A 19876-nucleotide genomic window follows, 5' to 3' on the forward strand; every position below is an offset into this window, starting at 1 on the left:
GGGGCGGAAGAAGACGAGAGTTAATCCTTCCATTGGTGAATTTGCCTTTCATTCAAAGCAAGCTGGTCTTTGAATGGCCCGTCGTGCTGAAAGCCCGACTCAAGTGTCATTAGTTGGATTTGTGATCAAGTTGAAGTCTTTTCTAAACTCAAGCGAGCGTTTCTCTCTGCTCAGGCAGTGTTTCTCTCAACTTGGACTTTGGCGACGAAATGAAGGCCTGAAAATATTAAAAAAGGTACACTTGACATTACAAGTGTTTGACGACGTTTTTGCCGCCGTCGCTATCTTTTTGCGAGTGTTATCCGTCGTTTATGATTCGAGTAACTATTCATTGTGTTTTCGGTCTCTGTCTTAACTGCTGCAACTTTGCTGCCGTCTTGGAGGTGTTATGTCAATAAGAAGCACTTGTAAAATACGATTAATGCGCCTCAGGCATTACCAGATTCATAACTGCACTCTTAATTCTCCGTTGTTCCTAGTTAGCAATACAGTCAACTTTTTGGCTAGCTCTTGTCATCCTCTTCCTTTAGAATACCGATTTGAGTCACTCTAAAATAACAATTTATGGTAATATCGATGTTTCTTTCGTACGTAGCACCAAAGCCGAATTTTTAAGAAACTTTGTTATATCTAGAAAATAGCAATTTTGGTGATGTGTCTCATGTTGTGGTGTTTTGACTGTGAGGCAAATCTAAAAGATTAGAAATGTTCCAAATGATTTTGGCTTTTTGGCGGTAGCGCGAGAGGTCAACTATTATTTATAGAAATGTTTCAACAGGATCCTTTTTTTGTTTTTTTTTTTTTGGTTCCATTAAAACTAAGCCGATTTTTGCAGAACCTGTGATATATTTAGAAAAGCACCATTTCTCTTGTATGATTTACTGTAGTGTTTGGCATTAGGGCAAATATATAAACTGAGATTGTGGTTCTTGGCATCAATGATTTTTATATTTTTACCTTTCTATTAAAAATGTTTTTTCTTGTTTTCACTATGGGTTAATGTTAATGGAACATCTGATATATTTACAAATCCATCACTTCTCATTGTTTAATGATGTATTCTGTTATTTTGCCAGTAGAGTAAATGTAACGGGGGAAAAGTCACTTGTTTTGCCTCTTGTCATCAAGAGCGATAGATACCAGCTATAAATATCAAGTACAGTATGTGTTATGAGTGTGTCTGTGGTGCGGGTGGCGTAATTGGATGACAACAAGTATAAGAGATACGGAAGATGTCGCAACAAGTACCAACATGCCTTGTGTTTGATGATTGGGGTTATGTTGTTTTACTGCTCGAGTGCCTTCCATAACTTTGCTTTTTGTCAGAGCATGTGTGGCATTCAACACTGAAACATAAAACCACCCCATCACTAAGTAAAATGTCTATTTTAATTCCTTCACATTATGTCTTGCCAAGTATCCTGATGTTGAAACTATCTTGTTATGACCTGCTTGTCCACTGCAGTCAGTCACTTTCCGACCTGGACCAACCAGACATGTTCACATGCACACCAACCCGAATACTCTCCAGAACATAAGCACTTTATCCTCAAATTAAAGATGGCATGGAGTTCATTGTTGCAACCACACCCAAACAATAAGACCAGACATTTTTTGTTATCCTGCTGCGTGTTTTCTTCCCCAAAAAGGATTACATGAATGAGAATTAATGACTTCAGGCCTCTTATTTGCAAAAAAAAAAAAAAAAGCCATAATAAAACACTGGGCAGTTGGTGAAACATGATAGGCGTGAGAGAGTGCGGACTATTGTTCCACCATGCATGCCTGCATAATTAAAATGGACTTTATTGGGCAGCACTGTGCTAACAAAATGCACATAATTGTTTGCTGCCATTGTTTATTTGCATGGTTTTTAATTAGAGAATTTTTTTGGGGACCGAAAATGTGTCTTGCAGTTTCACACAAAGCGCTCCGAGGCTTTTCAATACTTCCTCTTTTAAAGCAGTCAAGGAAACACGCTCAACCGCGGTGAAAAGATGCAGAAAAGCACGTTACAATATCACTTCAGAAAACAAATGATAACAACAGGCAAACAGGTTTTAAGTCACGTTTGAACATTCTGAACTTGCACACAAGTGTAATAATAATGATGATGTTAAACAGCTATCAATATCAATGCAATAAAAAACAACAATTACACAGTGAAAAGATGCGGAAAACCACGTCACAATATCACTTCAGATAAAAAATAACAACAGGCAAACAGGTTGTAAGTCACGTTTGAACATTCTGAACTTGCACACAAGTGTAATAATAATGATGATCTTAAACAGCTACCAATATCAATGCAATAAAAAACAACAATTACTCAATTTCTATTTATTTATTTTCACAATTCAAGAGTTTCCCAAGTTTCCAAACTCATTGGCTGTCCCGGACATTTCGATATGTCACCTGCCACAAAATTCTATAATCATGAAGTCCAACAGGTAGGTGTCGAAGAGGGTCTCACTCAGTTTGTCTGTAGAATTCAGGTTAACAACTGTAGGCTAACGACTAACAGATCCATATAGTTGGCAATGTTGCATTGCCTTGGATTTTCAAAGTCATCATAATCATCTTTATTTGCCAAGTATAAAAATTAAAAAACAAAAGATTTGTCTCTGATAGTTGGAGCATGACTGGTACCACAGGTGCCCGATGGTTCTTGAAGTCCACAATCATCTCTACAGTCCTGCCTGTGTTTAGCGCTAGACTGTGTTGGCTGCACAACAGTTCTAGCTTCTCCACTTCCTGTGGATATGCAGACTTTATTTGGCTGATGACTGGTGTCGTCTGCACACTTTAGGAGTTTGACACCTAGGTGTGATGAGGGAGCGTTCTTGTGTAGGGATGAGAGGACAGATCCTTGGGGCACCCTGGTGCTGATAGTGTATGTGTGGACAAGCTGATGTCCCCCAGCCTTACCTGCTTTGTCCTTACCGTCAGGAAGGTGTAAATCCACTGACAGACGGCAGGTGAGACACTGAGCTGGAGAGGTTTGGAGAAAAGTTTAGGGAAGATGGTGTTGATTACAGAGCTGAAGTGTTCTAAGATGAAGTGCAGTTCAGACCTGTTTACTCAGTAGGCAACCTGAAGGGGCAGCAGCAGGGATCCTGTGATGGGGTCCAGCATGAGGGATTCAAAGGGTGATGGCCCTGTAGTCACTTACCCAGGATTGTGGGTTTGTTGGTGGGACTGGGTTGATGATGATGTGAAACAGAATGGTACTTTGCACAGTTGTAGAGATCTGTTTAAATACTGGAGCGAGCTGGTCCATGCAGACTTTGAGGTAGGATTCAGATGCAAGATCTGGGCCCACAGCTTTTTGGTATTTTGTTGTTTGAAGATCCGTCTCACGTCCTGTTCATTGATGGACAATGCAGAAGGGAGAGTCAGAGGTGTGATGGGGGTCGGTGGTGCAGCTGGGTGGGTGTGGGTTCTGAAAGTGTGTTTCTTTCGGCTTGTCCCTTTCGGGGTCACCACAGCGTATCATCTCAGATGAACGCATATATATGTTTGGCACAATTTTTACGCCGGATGCCCTTCCTGACGCAACCCTTCTCAGGGAGTGGAGGCCCCAGTGGGATACGAACCCACAACCCCTGGTTTACCAAACGAGTGCTCTAACCACTGAGCTACGGGGCCTCGTGGGTTCTGAAAGTGTCCTTTTTTAAATCTTCAGTAGATGTTCATGTCATCAGCCAGTCCTTCATTCTTCTTTGCTTGGGGGAATGGCCACTTGTAGTTGGTTAGCTATTGTAATCCACGCCGGACTGAGGCACCTGATGCTATTTACATAGAGTGCCCTCCAAAAGTATTGCAACGGCAGGGTCTGTTCCCTTTGTTTTTTGTTGTATTACATCTAATGGAGATTGGCAGTGATTTCGTTGACTGTTGTCTTTGGGATTTTCTTTAGTGTTTCACAATGTTTCTGTCATAAACTACTGTTAAAACCGTTGCCTAACCTGTTCGTTGTCGGTTGCTCAGTCAAACAGTAGCTTCTTTCTTGTTTCAGGACATTATAAATTGTTTGATTGTCTATGCCCAATGTATGTGCAATAGCGCTGATAGATTTTCAGTCTTCCTTTAGCTTCAAATCAATCTAAAAGGGAACAGCTAAACAACAAGAAGCCCGCCCCCCCAAACTCCGGGACATTTTCCAGTACTTTTCCTCACTTGCGCCAGTCCTCTTCTCACTTCACTTATTCCTTCCCTGATGGCAAATTTTCATTCATTACCATTACCATTTCTTTCATTACCATGATGGACTAGCGGTGGGTAAAAGTGACTAAAGAGGCAAGAGCCAAGAGTGTGGGTGGGATGCATTTTCACTCATGCAGAGAGAACTTCATACTACAATGTGTGTATGTGGCGTAAGACAGAATTGATTGACAAAATTGTCTGTTTTATGGCATTTGGGCAGTTCAATGTATTGCTATCACATGCTAAGCAAGCTCTGTGTGCTAACTTCCTGTGTATGTGCGTGTGCATGCATGTGTGTGGGCTTGTGCATGTCAGTAAGTCGTGAGTGAGCGGCAATAATGTCGGTTGAGGTGGACGTACTGCTGCAGGAGGCCAAGGAGAGCATCGAGGCAGCGCAGAACTTTCGTAGTGAGCTGCAGCAGAGACTCAATGGACTCAACCAGGCACGCAAACAGGTGAGACTCCTCCTCTTCATGCGTTCATGCAAGAATATACTAACTCCGTTAGCACAGTGGTGCGAATGCGTGGACTGTTAGCCTCAGAGTTCTGAGGATCAGGGTTCAAATCACTAAATTCTTGATTTAGGCTGAAACTGTCTGCCATTACAAGGTCGAAGCAATTAGTACGTTTAAAAAATGAAGCTGTGATTTATTGATATGAGTATAGAGTAATTATAATGTGGTGCAATTGAACAGTATGCACAACATATGTCTTGACATACTAACCTTGATTTCAAACCCAGAGCCTTATTTCATCCCTCACCCTGGCCTTATACTTAACTTTTAAAACCCTAAACCTGTTGAAACTTTGACAAAGACACCCAGGGGATTTTTTTCTCTCTTTCTCTCTCTCTCTGACGGTGGTATCTTTTCCTTCCTGTTTCGGTCTTCGCTGATCAAAACAGCAGCTCTTACTAAACAATGTCTCCACTTCCTGTCACGGCTCGCTCAAAACGAACCCCCACGTCCCTATGGGCCACAAACATTCTCGCTATGACCACCGGTATCAACAAACACTTTTATAGTTTTATTGTAGTGTTTATTTTTACTGGACACATCATCACACATGAACGACGAGTTTACCTCCTTGGGATGTGTTTGTGTGACGTCAACCCATCACAACATATCATTGCATCACTCAAACGGGGTGTTTGACGACATCAGAGGAATCGGAATGCACACGTCTGATCTTAAGAAGATGTCACTGCCTTTTTAAATTGTTGGCAGACAATTCCAAATGTTTTACAACCTTGGAATGTTTTGGGAATAAATCCATTGCAAATGTCACAAAAAAAATTCTGGCCATCCATTTTCTGAGCCACTTATCCTCACGTGGGTTGCGGGAGGTCGAGAGCTAATCCCAGCTATCATTGGGCAGGAGGCAGTGTATGCCCTGAACTGTCCATCAATCCCTTTTTCTACCTGCTTATCCTCACAAGGGTCACCGGAGTGCTGGAGCATATCACAGCTGTCAACAGACAGGAGGGGTGCTGGAGCATATCACAGCTGTCAACGGACAGCAGGGAGGGTACACCCTGAACTGGTTGCCAGCCAATCGTAGGGCACATAGAGACAAACAGCCGCACTCACAATCACACCCAGGGGCAATTTAGAGTGTCCAATTATTGTTGCATGTTTTTGAGATGTGGGAGGAAACCAGAGTGCCCGGAGAAAACCCACGCAGGGACGGGGAAAACATGTAAACTCCATACAGGTGGGGCTGGTATCTGAACCCTGGACCTCAGAACTGTGAGGACAACGCTTTCCAGCTGCGTTTACCGTGCTGCCTAGCCTGAACTGGTTGCCAGTCAATCATATTTATCAGAGTTCTGAAGTCCGGGGTTCAAATCTCGACTCCATCTGTCTGGAGTTTGCATCTTCTCCCCATCCCTGCGTGGGTTTTCTCCAGGCACTCCGGTTTCCTTTCACATCCTAAAACCATCCCTTTAATTGGGGGCTCTTAATTGCCCTTAGTCGTGATTATGAGTGTGAATGTTCATTTGTTTCTATGTGCTCTGCAATTGACTGGCTACCAGTTCCGGATGTACCGCGCCTTCTGCGCAAAGATAGCTGAGATACGCTCCGGCTCTCCCACGACCCTTGTGAAGTGGCACAGGCAATGGATGGATGGATACATGCTATCAGGAAAAAAATAAGTTTAAGTGAGTTATTAAACAGATTTACTAGACATGGAATAAATGGTCTAACTAAATTCTACATAATTTAAAATTATACAGTTGTCCACAATGCAAGTAAAAATGGAACATTTAAGAAAAATTAATTACAATTACTACACAAAAGTATGTGCCATTGGAATGCTTAGCAATTGATTTTAAAAGTTGCAGTCAACACACATGCGCATGCACGAACACACGCACAGTGTTTAAACTTGGAGACAACAGCAACAGTCATGAGGAGACCAAACATTTTTCGAGGATGTCTGCTTGGTTTTTGTTGTAGTAAGCACAAATCCTCAGGACCTCCTCTCTCATGTGCTTGCATCTTGGTTGATATTTTTGGAGCTGGTCAGTCATCTTCCGCGTGGCGCTGATTGTCATCAGGAAGTGGCGGTGACAGTATTTCCATTCCCCATTGTGTTCCACTCTCGCATGTCCTTGCTTTGGTTTTATCGGAGTCTGCTGCTTACTTCCTGGTGTCTCTCCCATCACTTTCCCTGCACACACACAAAGTCTGTCTGTCTGTCTGTGTGTTTTCTTGTATACACGGCAAAAAGGAACAGAAACATGAGTGCAAGCCAACAACCTTCTTGATAAGCATGACTAGCTGTGGCCATGTTAGCAGCATTAGTATTTTGTGAGTATGACAACTAATGTTGCATTCCAGAATTAATGGTTGGTCAGAAATTCACCACGTCAAGCAAGAAAAATATGGTCAATGCAGAAATTTAAACTCTCACAAATTGTAGCACGCAGACTCTAAAACAGGGGTGCCCAATTTGTCCATGGCAATTTTGGTCGATCGCCTGACTGTGTGCCCCAAAAAAAAAAAAAAAAAAAAAAGACATCAGCCTGTCATCCAACTCGTTGCTAGATTCAGGTGTGGCCAATGCATCAATCGTGCCCATCGTTTGACAGTTTGATCAATGCTGGCATCTTCTGACATGGGTCACTGCGCATGTGCATATAAAGGGACGTTCGAGCCAGCTGTCCTCCTGTTTACGGTCTGTTGCTTTCTCCACAGCAGTCGCAGTGATGCGCACCCCCGTCCCCCATTGCGGCGACGATACCCCCCTCCCCCCCCCCCCCCACACACACACACACATAATCTTCCTGTAAAATTGCAGAAAGGTGACATGAAAACTCAAATCAATCTCAGTAATTTAGAAGGCTGCTACACAAATGAATTTATTCAAAGCACTTTAACTTTTAAACGCACAAACTATAACAGGAAGTTGAATTTTTAAAAAAAAATTTATTTCATCTAAAAGGGGAAACTATGAGGTAACATTCAGCCGGACTTTAGCACAAAAAGAAAAGAACAAGAATAATAAGAGAAATAAAATAAGCATATGTTAAGAAACTAAAAATGCTGTGCAACCAGTTTTATGGTGTCAGATGATATACAGTGAAAACTAAAAGTTTACATACACTGTGCAAATACAATTTTATTTATTTATTTATTTTTTTGGGGTCACAGTCTCAAATCAAATCAGATTGAAGCTCTCCTGTTTCACGTCAGACAGGATCACCAAAATGATTTCATTTTGTTAAATGCCATAATAATGAAACAGAATTTATTACAAAATGTTAGTTCTATCGAGGTCACAGGTTTAGATACCCCTATCATGTTTATTTTCTCTTCCTTCCATTCTGGTGGGACTCTTCGTCCACCAGGTTCGGGGCAGCCCAAATGATGAGCCCATAGCTTTGGAATTTCCTAATAGGTTAGCTGACAACATGTGAGTTAATTGACAGAACACCTCGGGATGATTTTAATACCACAGCTCAAAGTCTTTCCTTCCTTATTTGAAATCATGGTAAAATCAAAATACATTTTCTGGCCAGGAAATCAGAGAGAATCGTGAAGCTCCACAAGTCTGGATCATCCTTAGGTGCAATTTCCAGATGCTTGAAGGTGCCACATTAAACCTGAAACAGACCTGACGACTGACATGAAACAGGAGACGTTTAGTCTGGACTTAAGACAGTGTGACAAAAAAAACAAAACTTGTTTTTGCACAGTGTATATAAACATCTCAGGCTTCAACTATAAACTAGATTTCCAGAGTCTTGCAAACAATCTGGCTGGTTGAAATTCAGGAGGCAGAAATGGAACAGTTTATCAGTTCTTTGGGTTGCCATGACAACTGGGTCATAGTCACTGCAAAGATAATATTTACATCATATTTCTTGATAAGGTGGCACGGTGGTGGACTGGTGAGTGGATCACCTTCACATTTCTGAATCACAGCCCAACCTGGGTGCTGTTTACATGTTCTCCCTGGGCACTCCAGTTTATTCCCACATCCCAAAAACATGCATGGTAGTTTAATTGGAGAGACTAAATTGCCCATCGTTGTGAATGGGAGTGCGGTTTCTTTATATATGTCCTGCCTTTGGCTGGCAACCAATTCAGGGTACACCCTGCCTCCTCCTGAAGATATCTGGGATAGGCTCCGGCGCTCCCGGGACCTCTTTGAGGATAAGTGGCTCGGATGGATGGATGTTTCTAGATATCATGTTGTCAATAAAAATAGATTGTTAGAATCAGGGTTTCCCTAAAAATGTTTTGATGCAAATTTTTCACATTTTAAAAAGTTGTCTTTTTTTGAGGAGGGGAGTTCTGCTCATACCAATAAGTGTTGCCAATGTACAACTTTTCCGGCACATGCACGAAATCAAGCCATTTTTCGTGATGTCAATAAATGACTTACTGTTTATAAGTGGAAAGAGGCTCTCGATGGCAGTAAAGCTGTCATCAAGAGCAGACATTTTGTTGGTTTTGTCCTAAAAGGCAACTGTGGGCAACAGTAGTGGTTCAGGGACAAAACCCTGCGAGGCTCCAGAGGAAGAAATAATGAAAATACAAGATTAAACATGTGCCAGTAATTCTAATTTTTATGATACTTTGTAACGTCTGATCATGTTTAAGTAGTCCTCTGCGGTAGGCGTCACATTTTGTATATTTCTGGATGGTTGAAACCAGTTAAAAGAAACCCGAAAGGCACACACTCATTAAAAACTACAATTTTAAAAAAGGGGCATATTTTGAGTTGTCTTATCTGAAAATGGTAATCAAAATGGTCAGAGGACAAAACCCGGAGGGACTCCAAAACTTCAAACACAAAATTCTACATATTGTGTCTTGTTTCTACTCCAGTTAGTAAAGTTTGAACATTTTAAATCATGCGGTGAGTGTTCCATTTTGGAAGGTTTTGAAAAGTACAGGTCCATGGACAACTCTGGCGTACTTCCCAAGGAGAACTAATGAAAACCCAAGATTAAAGATAGTCTGAACTCAAGTTTGAACAGTTTTAAATAGTATTAACCTGTGAGCTCCAACTGTTAGAAGTTTCCGAGTGGTTGGAACCAATTGTTAAGTATTATTGCTCTCTAGAGTAGCCAGGAGGCTTTCAGTAGCACTAATCTGTTGTGAAGGGTGGAAATTTAATTGGTGATGAAACAAGTTGTGCAAGGAGAAAAGCTGGAGGGACTCGTAATGTAGAACTATCCATTTTCTGCATCACTTATCCTCACTTGGGTGGCGGGTATGTGGAATTCTATCCTAGTTGACTGTGGGAAAGAGGGCAGGTTACACCCTGAACATATGTAGCAACCATTTGCACTCACATTCATACCTATGGGTAATGTAGAGGCTTCAATTAACCTACAATGCATTTTTTTTTTCAACCCCATGCAGGTACGGGGACAACAGGTAAATACAGAGGTGAGGCCGGATTTGAACCTGGGCCCTCGGAACTATGAGGCAGATGTGCTAACCAGTGGCCCATCTTCCGCCTGTTTGGAATTAGAATTTTATTAGCATTCTAAGTCCTAAGGTTATGGGTAGTCAGTACACATTTAACCCATTTGTAGAAGTTCTGTTCCAGTTTACAGTAACTCTCTGTGACAGCTGAACTCTCATTTAGGGTGGAAATTTTGTTACGTTTGTTCCAAAAGCTAACTTTCAACATAAATGGTCCGAGGACAAAAGTTGAGGGATTCGCCAAGGCAGAACTAATCAAAACCCAAGCTTATAGATAGCACCCCTATCATGTTTATTTTCTCTTTCTTCCATTCTGGTGGGACTCTTCGTCCACCAGGTTCGGGGCAGCTCTGGGCAGGCTCGCGAGGCCCTCCAGAGGCATTTTGCGGAACTGCAAGCGGCAGCCACCCGGCTGCTGTCGGAACGACTGAGCACACTCCTCACCGAGGTGGATGCCATTGAGGCAGAGAGCGTCAGGCCTCTGGACGACTGCCAGAGCCTCGTGGAGTACGGTGTGAGCCAGGCCGATGAGCTCCTCAGAGAGGGTAAAAAAAAAAAAATGGCATCTGAAGAAGTGCTTACTTATGATTTTAAGGACTGCATTGTCTCTGCAGGGGAAGCGGCGCTACGCTGTGGTCTCGGGGAGAAAGAAGACAAACTGGGAAGCTTCACCAAGAAGGCCATGCACATTCAATTGGAAAGGTAAAGTAGTATGAGCTAGCGTGAAACAATTATTGGAATAAATAATTGAATTACATAAAAGTCATAGCAAAATATCTCCCTCAAAGTGTCACAGTGAAAGATGCTAGCCTGGGCTCCCAACAGCCAACTCTACACTGTCGTTCTGACGCCCATGTCGCTCACCAGGCCAGAACCCCACCTTTTAAAGCCATATGCATTTAAAGTCACAGATATTAGAGTGTAGAATGTGAGCCTCAGCCTTAGACACATGAACTGTTAATTACTAATTATGCAAAGGCACAGGATGAGAAACATGTTTCATCAGATAAATTTAATTTTGGTGCAAATTGAGATAAATGTGAATATAAACATTCTTTTTGAGGCCATTCTCAGTGCAGCAGGATGTACAGTAGCCTTCTAATTAGCGTGTCAGCTATGATTCATTGTCCCCTCTTTGCCCTTTTTCCAAAAATGACTTCTGATTGTCTAAAAGGGCTACAGGGTTGCACACACTGCATTTAGATAACTTTCTGCTTTGACATGAAAAAGACATTGCAAAAAATACAACACAGTAAGAGAAGAGAGTTTAGGATGTCACACATTACACCCCTGTCCTGCAGTTCAGCGATTGATTTTTTTTATTTTTTGTAATTATTTATTTATTACAAACAGCTGCTGATACGACGTCAGAAGTAAAGAACTTAAAGGGTAGACTTCAAATTCCCGTCTTGTTTCAATTACTCTCACACAGAAAAATGATGGAAACAGTTGTCGAAAATAAAAAAACTAAATAATTCACATGTATAATAAATTGGAAGGGGGAAAAAAAGCACCCTGCCTCTTGCCCGATGATAGTTCAGACAGGCTCCACCACTCCTTCGAGGCTAGTGAGGATAAGCGGTGTGGGAAATGAATGGAAAAAATAACAGACAGGTGTATCTGTGAGTGCCGGAGTGTGAATATGTGAGGGACCACCGTGGTGGAAACTCAGGACAGACCCGGGTGTAACATCAGAGGTGATGACAGGCACAGTTGCCTTCACCACAGCAGTGACGAGAGAAATGAGTCGCAGGTGTTAAATTTTATGCCCCAATCCCATTTTTTTTTTTTATTCATCCCTTTCGTTTCACCCAGCTGCTCTCCTGCCTCCGTTAATATTGAAGCTCTCAACTTCTGAAGTAGCTTCAGAGAGGTGAGATGGTGGCTGTGTGAAAAAGACAATCGTGGCATGTGGGAGTGAAATTTAACGCTTGACTCTCTTTTCCTTCCCAGTTGTGTTGAAAAAAGTCAAACAGCGGTTGAAATGAAACCTTGAGTTACAATGAACCAGAATTCAGGACTCACTTCTCCTTCCATTTAGTGTTGAAAGTAACGGTTTCTTTCACACACTAACTTTATGATTATTATTATTATTACATTACTGTTCAACATTATTGACTTAACTGCTTCTAACTGTGGTTGCGTTCCAGCCTGCCCGAGGTTCCTGCCTTGGTGGACGTCCCATGTGTGTCGGCCCAGTTCGACGACTCCCTTTTGGTTCTGCTGCGGGAGCACGTATGCCGCCACGGTTCGGTGGCCTCACACCCGCCCGTTCTCATTGAGGAGCTGCAGGAGAGACCCGGGAGCATCCTAGTACGCTGGTGTAAGGTGAGCCTGCGGGGGTGGGGGGGACGCCGTACATCCATCCACCCATCCGTTTTCCAAGCCGCTTATCCTCACAAGGTGTTTTCGCCACACTTTCACACGCTGTCAGGTGGATGAGGACTTTGCCGCCGCTGACTACCGGCTGCAGTACCGTCGCTCGGGCAGTGGAGGGAGCCAGTACGAGGACGCCTATGTGGGGCACGACACCGAATTCCTGACCCTGGGCCTGGACCCCAACACCGACTACGTTTTCAGGGTGTGTGCCCGCGGGGAGGGCCGCACTGAGTGGAGCCCATGGAGCGTGGCGCAGACCGGATATACCACCATGGAGCCGCACGGTGGCCGCATGCACGCCGAAACGCATAAACCTTAGCACTGCATTTTGTTAATGTGTGTTCAATGTGTTTGCGTATTGATTGCGTGTGATTGTTTGTGTTGGTTGTGTGTAGCGTGGCGTGCGGGTACAGAGGGTTACATTGTGAGCAGCAGGCGTAACATCGCCTTGAGGAACGACTCGGCGCCGTCCAGCTGCCCTGTGCTCTACTCCAACGCACCCACCTACTTCTGTGGCCTCACACTTACTTTTAAGTACGTCGATATACTAATACTCACGCACACACATATACATATATCTCTAAGAGTTTTTGTCACTTGAAGGATTTCCGCGACCGGTCAGCCGGACCGTCGGGACAGTTTGGGTGTGTGTGTTGATGGAGAAAAAGGGCAACACTCACTTCAGAGAGATCAGGCTGTCTGTATCTCCACCAATGGTATGTGGAATGAATACTTGAAGAATATATATATATATATTTAAGATACAACAAGAGCTGCAGATGACAGATAAACACGCACAAACTGTATCATTCACATTATTTCAACTATTTATGGCATTAGTTGCCTTGCTGACAAAACAGCATTTTAACAACCATAAAACCGCGTTAGGCATGCTGGGAAATCCTCTGATCATGATCAAAATGTTTTATCAATGACATCGTCATGGTCTCATCATGTCAAGCGCCATTGTATAATTCTCAAAATGCTGTCTAATCCAATCATGAAGAGTTTGTTTTCAAAATGAGACATATCCGTTTTTTTCATTTTGAGAAAAGGGCTTGGTATTGAAGTGAAAACAATAAACTCAATTTATGTTTCGAACTATTGAGAGATGGAAAGAGATGCTAAAAAGTAACTAAACACCATACTACAAAAAAATATTGGCTTTAATATTCACTGAGTTTTTTCGATGACAAATTTCATTTTTTCTCCAAAATGAGACATATCCAAACATTCTATTCTTGGCAAAGTGAGACATATCCAAATTTCGACCTAAACCTTCAGGAGCAGCTGTATTTTTTTTTTAAAAAATCAGTTGCTTTTGATAGGCAATCATGAAAACTATTTGCCTTTCAACATTTCAAGCATTTTAAAATAATATTTAAGACCATGACCACCACATTTAGAGAGTTAGGTATTAGAAATAAGGGTCAGTCACCAGTCACAATTTTCACAATTAGCTCACTAATGTCAGATGTTGAAAAAAGAGATAAAAAAATGGGAATTTCTTTTAAAAAGGTGTTTTTCAGTTATTTAGAAACTGTTTGTTTGTTCGGTATGAGGTCTTGGAAAGGCTCAGTTTACATCATTGTAATTTTGTGTATCTGTATGCGATTCTGCAATCCGACATCTGCAGGCATTGTGTCACTCAGTTGATTAATTTTGTTTATAAGTTGATGTGAGATCATTAAGAAAGTAAACTGCTTCAAACCAGTCTACCAAGGTTAATATGGGTTGCGAGGGATACCAGCAGAAAAAAAATAGGTTGTCGATCTCATACACACATCTCCAAAACGAAATCAGTTTCAAACTCACAAATTCACTATTTGAAATCTGACTCATTGAGTCTGCTTTCTTTTGATTTTATTTATAGCTGTCGCTGTCTGGGGAAAGAACACTGCAGAATAGGATATAAGTCTGTAGTAATAATAACAGTATTCATAATGCTCATAGACAGAAATTGAGTCTACTCCAAGGGTGTTGATTTCCTTTTAATGTCAACTTTTCTTAAGTCATAGCTGATAACTTTCCTTATAAAAAATGGCAAAAAAAAGATTGCATAGAATTATGAAAATTTATTCATTCATTAATGATCGTTGGTGAAATATTTTGAACAACAAAATTACTATTCAAGCATTACACAATCCTAGACAAAACAGTATGTTTATTACATTCAGATACAATGGTACTTGGTTGAGATCTGAAGTATTAAATTGCGATAATTTCATAAAGAATTAAAATTAAATAGGAAAACCACCCTCACAATGGGACAGCCTGCAAGTACACCAGCACAATCACTGATTCATTTATTCGATATTATTAAACATTGATAAACAAAATACAAGACTTAGTTCAGCTTGAAAGCAAGAAACACTGTAAAGATAAAATCGACAAAAATGCATGCCAAGGATCCAAATAAAAAAACATGGCAAAACAATGAAAAGGTTTGCTACTGACTGTACTGGATATTTTTCAGTTTAAACAAAAACAATCGACAAAGATCAAAAGTCTTTATTTTCTTTCAATTCAGAAGTAGAAAAGAAACATTACTGATCCACACATCAGTAGATTCTATTAAAAATAGAATTCATGTAAAAGAAAATCCAAATGTGATAAAAAAGGAAACAATAGGTCAACTTCACAAAGAGGAAAAAATAGGGTCTACTATCACAGCAAGCGCTTCTTCTTTTCTTACCCCGTGTCCGCTGGGTTTCCTTTCCTTCCCAGCTTCATTCTCTCCGGTGTCTCGTACAAAAAATCAAACTCGGCATTAGCATCTCTCTCAAACATGGGCGGAGCCATTTTGGATGATGATGTGGAAGATACCGGAACTTCCCTCTAGACGAATTCTGATTGGATACTGCTTGCTTCAGCAGCGCACGCTGATTGAACGAAATTATGTCGCATTTTGCTCTAAATAAGATCTCGATATGTCGCATTTTGAAATAAAACGCGATCTTCCTTGGCTGATATAGAACGATATGTCGCACTTTCAACAAAAATCAGAGTATCCCGATAACTACCATTCGGACCTGGATAATTTTGGCGCGAGTTTCGCAAATCTGAAAAAAATGCCTATGTCGCGTTTTGAAAACAAACTCTTCACATGTGAATGCTAATCTCACTCTGAAGCACTCTTGTGTTGTGTATGAATATTTACTGTAATTTCTGGCCTGCAAGCTGCAATTTTTTTCACACTCTTTCAACCCTGCGGTTTATGCCATGGTGTGGCTAATTTTGGCATTTTTTTCTAACGGCCGTAAGGGGGCACCTGAAAGGTCAGAATGAGACCGGTGGAATATATGTGCCGAGGAAGTGACTTTTTGTGCTTGCGCAGCGCTAGCACTAAGGGTAGTGTTAAACTCTTTCTGTGTACTGACTTTGTAAATATCTCGTGTTTCAATGTGGGCGGTTGCAGCAGCTTTTACACAGCTGCGGCGTGTGTATGTACCAAAGGGTATTTCCTTTACAAATGTACTCGGTGAGGCTTGTAACCAGGTGTGCTCTGTAGGGCGGGAATGATGGTATTTTGAAAAAATGATTTTGTGCCAGGAGTGAATGTGTTATCTGGGCACATGTGACCCCTCTAGTGTTCAACATGTTGTGCCCATTTTGACCTTTTTAATCCACAGTCATATCATTTTTGTGTTAAGTGTTATTTTAAACCACAACACATGTATGTTTTTATGCACTGTATTCGTATGGCTTGGCACGTTCTCGTAACCCAGAAATGCACTTCTAATTTCCCCGAGTGGGCGTTTGCCAACCATGAAGTGGGCAGGCTCTTGAATAATTAGTAACCTGATACGTCACAACCTCAGGAAAATCCAACGGGGTCATTTTGCAAGCTTTCCGACGTTTATCGATTTTTGCATTCAGTTGACAAACTGGATTGATTTATCTAATGATTTATTTTGACAAGTCACGCATACAATAGTAGAAAAAATATATTTTGATGGAATGAAACTTTTAAAACATAACTCGTTTACAAATGCCTAGTCTAGGTGTTCTAGTTTAAGGATAACTAAAAACTATCTTGAATAATTTATGCAATGATGATTAATAATGTTTTTCATAATCACACAGCCATATTCCAATACTAATTAGGTGTCGTTGCGTTTTGGTTATCAGGTGCCGTATATGTGAATGGTAAGGAGATGACCAATCAGCTTCCATCCATCAGTCTCGGCTCAGTGGTGACGTTTGACATGGAGGTCGTGGGCGTGGTCCCGCTCACCAACAACAACAACCACATTAGCGGCTTGAAACTGCGCGTCACCATTGGCTCGGGCAGCCGCGAGGTGGTTTTTGATTGGATGTTGGAGACGGCGGTGGACAGCCTCTTCTTCGGCTGCTCCTTCGCGCACGCTGGCTGGAAAGTGCTCGTCTTTTAAAGGATGATCACAGGACACAAAAGTTGTATTTACACCTACAGTGCTAACATCTTTTAGTTCTTTTTAATTCCTGAAATGGAGACTTTCCAATTTAAGGTTCCTTTCCTCTCAAAAGTACTCCAGTCCCTTGCAGGGTCTTCTTCTGTCTCCTGGAATAAACCCGGAAGTTTCTTTTTCCACCTAAAGTTACAGGAGCTTTTGGTCATTGGTGCTTTTAATTCCTGGAATTTAACTCTTCCACTCAGTTATGTTCAGTGCTGAAGGCCTAAAAGTTTGGCGGACGTCTCAAAAGTATTCCCACTCAAACTAGTTTTCTTCTGGCCCCGAAATCATTTCAAGTTCAAGTTTGGGAACTTTTTGTCATTTTCCTGGAACACAAATCTGATCAGCGATTTAAAACTTTCAGTACTGCCCCTTTCGCAGGGTCTTCTTGTGGAGTAAGAAAATGTCCTTAGAACTCTTATCTTGCAGTTTTGAACACAGTCATTTCTAGGATATTTTAGTCCTTGGTATTTGGAACTTGAAGATTTCATTGAGGTATGAGCCCTACCCCAAAGGTTGATAGACGTTTCTAAAGTACTAATCCAATAAACCGTCAGCCTCCAGAAGCCATATTGTAGGACTAATGCGTGTTAGTTTTTCTTTTTCTTAATTGCATCTCTCAATATCTCTGAATAAACCCTTCAGGGATTTACCAGTGAATCCAGAAAGACATAAAACCTGCCTTTTTTTTGTTGTCATAAATCAGGGACACTGTGAAAGATGCACTTTTTCTTCGACCTTTGAGTCACACGTGCCGGTGTGATTATGTAGTATGTGATATTGTGTAAGATGCCAATCAGTGGAGGACAATCTTATTTAAAGTACAGTATGACTGAATTCTGGAAAAAAAACATCCTATAACCATGGACACAGTACTTCCCTTTTTTTAAAGCCATTTCTGAGTATTTTCTCTTTACTCATGAACAAAATGTGATGTTTGATGTTGTTCTGTGTGTTAAGGCTTCAATGTTTTGAACTTCGAGGCCTGTTTCAGGTACAAATTTCTCACTGAAGCTCGCCTTGTCTTCGGTCTAATAAATAAGACTATTAATATTTTAATGCTTCCAAAAGAACTTCTTAATATATAGATGTCTTCCAAGCTAATAATTACAATTTTGTTTTTTTGCCATGGCTGTTCACATGAAGGATGGTGCCCAGTCACTGGACACTATGGTATGTATAAGACACCCTGTATATAGTCTCATAATGTGTTCACCCCCTTTCTGATTTCTGTTCTTTTCTTTTTAACACAAAGTTTCAAATAAGATCACTCAGAGAAAATTGAGGAAATACAAATTGCAGTTTTTAAAATGACAATTCAATATTAAATTAAAAAAAAAACTTTCCAACCCTCTGAAAAAGTAATTGCCCCATGAACTTAATGACTGGTTGTGACACCATGGTTCGCTGTTGGCATAATGTACTTTTTATGAAGTGCTGTGCCATTTTTACATCAGATAAAATAGGCAACACACCTTCCAAAAAGTTCAGTTTTTTTCTCGTCAGTTCACAGAATGCGTCGCCAAAAGTCTTGAGGATCATCAAGATGTTTTTTGATAAATGTGAAATGAGCCTTTGTATTCTTTGCCGGCTGCAGGGGGTTTCGCCTGAGAACGCTCCCGTGGATGCCATTTGTTGCCCAGTGTCTTATGATGGAGTCACGAACATTGACCTGAATTGAGCCCAGTGAGTCCTGCAGGTCTTTAGATGTTGTTCAAGGTTCTCTTGTGACCTGGATGAGTTGTCATCACAATCTTGAAGTAATTTTAGCTCCTACTGGGAAGGTTTGCCACTGTTTCCAGTTTTCTCCATTTGTGGATAATTGCTTTGACAGTGGTTCACTGGAGCCCCAAAAGCCTTGGAAATTGATTTGTAACCTTTTCCACATTGATCGATTTCACTCCCCCCCTCCCTCATTTCTTTGGATGGTGGCATAATACTTTTTTCAGCCACTGTAGGCAGCATTCACACACACGCATACATGTATGTACGTATACATATGTGTACAAACACTTGAAGCCTGGCATTTACACAGTGCCAAAACATCTCATTTTTTGTTTCAATGGTTGAAGTCCAATCAGACTAAATCTGTTTCTGCTCTATAGAGGCGTATTACTGCCACACCAAAAAAAAAGTCACATTTCACATGTGAATCGTTTCACATAACGTAGAAAGTAACTTTACCCCACCCCCAAAAGACAATTGCTTCCAGTTCGGGTGGGTGGAGACCTTAGTTATGTATAGCAAACATACATTCCTGTATATCTACCCAGATCTTCAATAACACTCCATCTTTACTAAAAAATGAAGAGTGAAAAAGAAGATGCATGTTCATCAGGCTAAATGAGAGAATATCTGAGAGTTTTATATTATGTTTAAGGTCAAAAGTTTACATACATTTCTTTAGTATCGAGTAGCATTTCCTCTGAACTGAAATGGAAAAAGCTAGAGATGTTAAAAAATGGAAAATGTTTAAGTTTAACATTTTTTCAAAAGATACAAAATAAATCCATTCATTTTGTTTCACTTTTCCAAGGTCAGGTAATGGGGACAATACAAAATCAAATAGCTGTGCCAAGACAAAATTAAAGTTAAAAAAAAAAAAAAAAACAAGTCTGTCCAATGCCACACCTAAAATATGAAAAGTTTATCAGATATTAGTTCAAGAGCGTTGCATGTTTACAAGTCACTTATCCTCACAAGGGGACACTCCAGAGAGCGCTGGGGCCTACCCCAGCTAGCCTCAGGCAAAACGCAGACTACAGCCTAAACTGGTCACCAGTCAATCGATCTTTTTTATTTTTAAGATTATCTTTAAGGGTAAATATTCCCTTCAGCTAATTCTGTATTTTTAGATGAAAATAATCGTCATTTGTATTTTACACAATCCAATAATTAAAGACTACAGAG

At 41.0% G+C, this 19876-nt stretch overlaps 1 protein-coding gene across 1 annotated transcript; it reads left to right on the plus strand.

Annotated features, from left to right (window-relative positions):
• The first annotated feature begins 30 nt into the window (after positions 1-30).
• On the plus strand, positions 31-18025 carry crlf3 (cytokine receptor-like factor 3). Its single transcript, XM_061847059.1, has 9 exons — positions 31-235; positions 4522-4661; positions 10489-10696; positions 10766-10853; positions 12302-12479; positions 12586-12814; positions 12926-13064; positions 13134-13246; positions 16662-18025. The coding sequence occupies exons 2-9, from the start codon at positions 4545-4547 to the stop codon at positions 16922-16924; spliced, it is 1335 nt and encodes a 444-aa protein (XP_061703043.1). The 5' UTR covers positions 31-235; positions 4522-4544; the 3' UTR covers positions 16925-18025.
• Positions 18026-19876: the final 1851 nt, after the last annotated feature.

The sequence above is a fragment of the Syngnathoides biaculeatus genome, chromosome 16 (assembly GCF_019802595.1).
Source record: "Syngnathoides biaculeatus isolate LvHL_M chromosome 16, ASM1980259v1, whole genome shotgun sequence".
Classification (NCBI taxonomy): Eukaryota; Metazoa; Chordata; class Actinopteri; order Syngnathiformes; family Syngnathidae; genus Syngnathoides; species Syngnathoides biaculeatus.

Bases quoted from the DNA above. Each gene is read 5' to 3' on its own strand.
- crlf3 (XM_061847059.1), top strand. From the start codon at position 4,545: ATGTCGGTTGAGGTGGACGTACTGCTGCAGGAGGCCAAGGAGAGCATC. The intron at 10,854-12,301 runs GTAAAGTAGTAT...GTTGCGTTCCAG, and splicing joins ATGCACATTCAATTGGAAAG to CCTGCCCGAGGTTCCTGCCT. The intron at 12,815-12,925 runs GTGGCCGCATGC...GGTTGTGTGTAG, and splicing joins TACCACCATGGAGCCGCACG to CGTGGCGTGCGGGTACAGAG.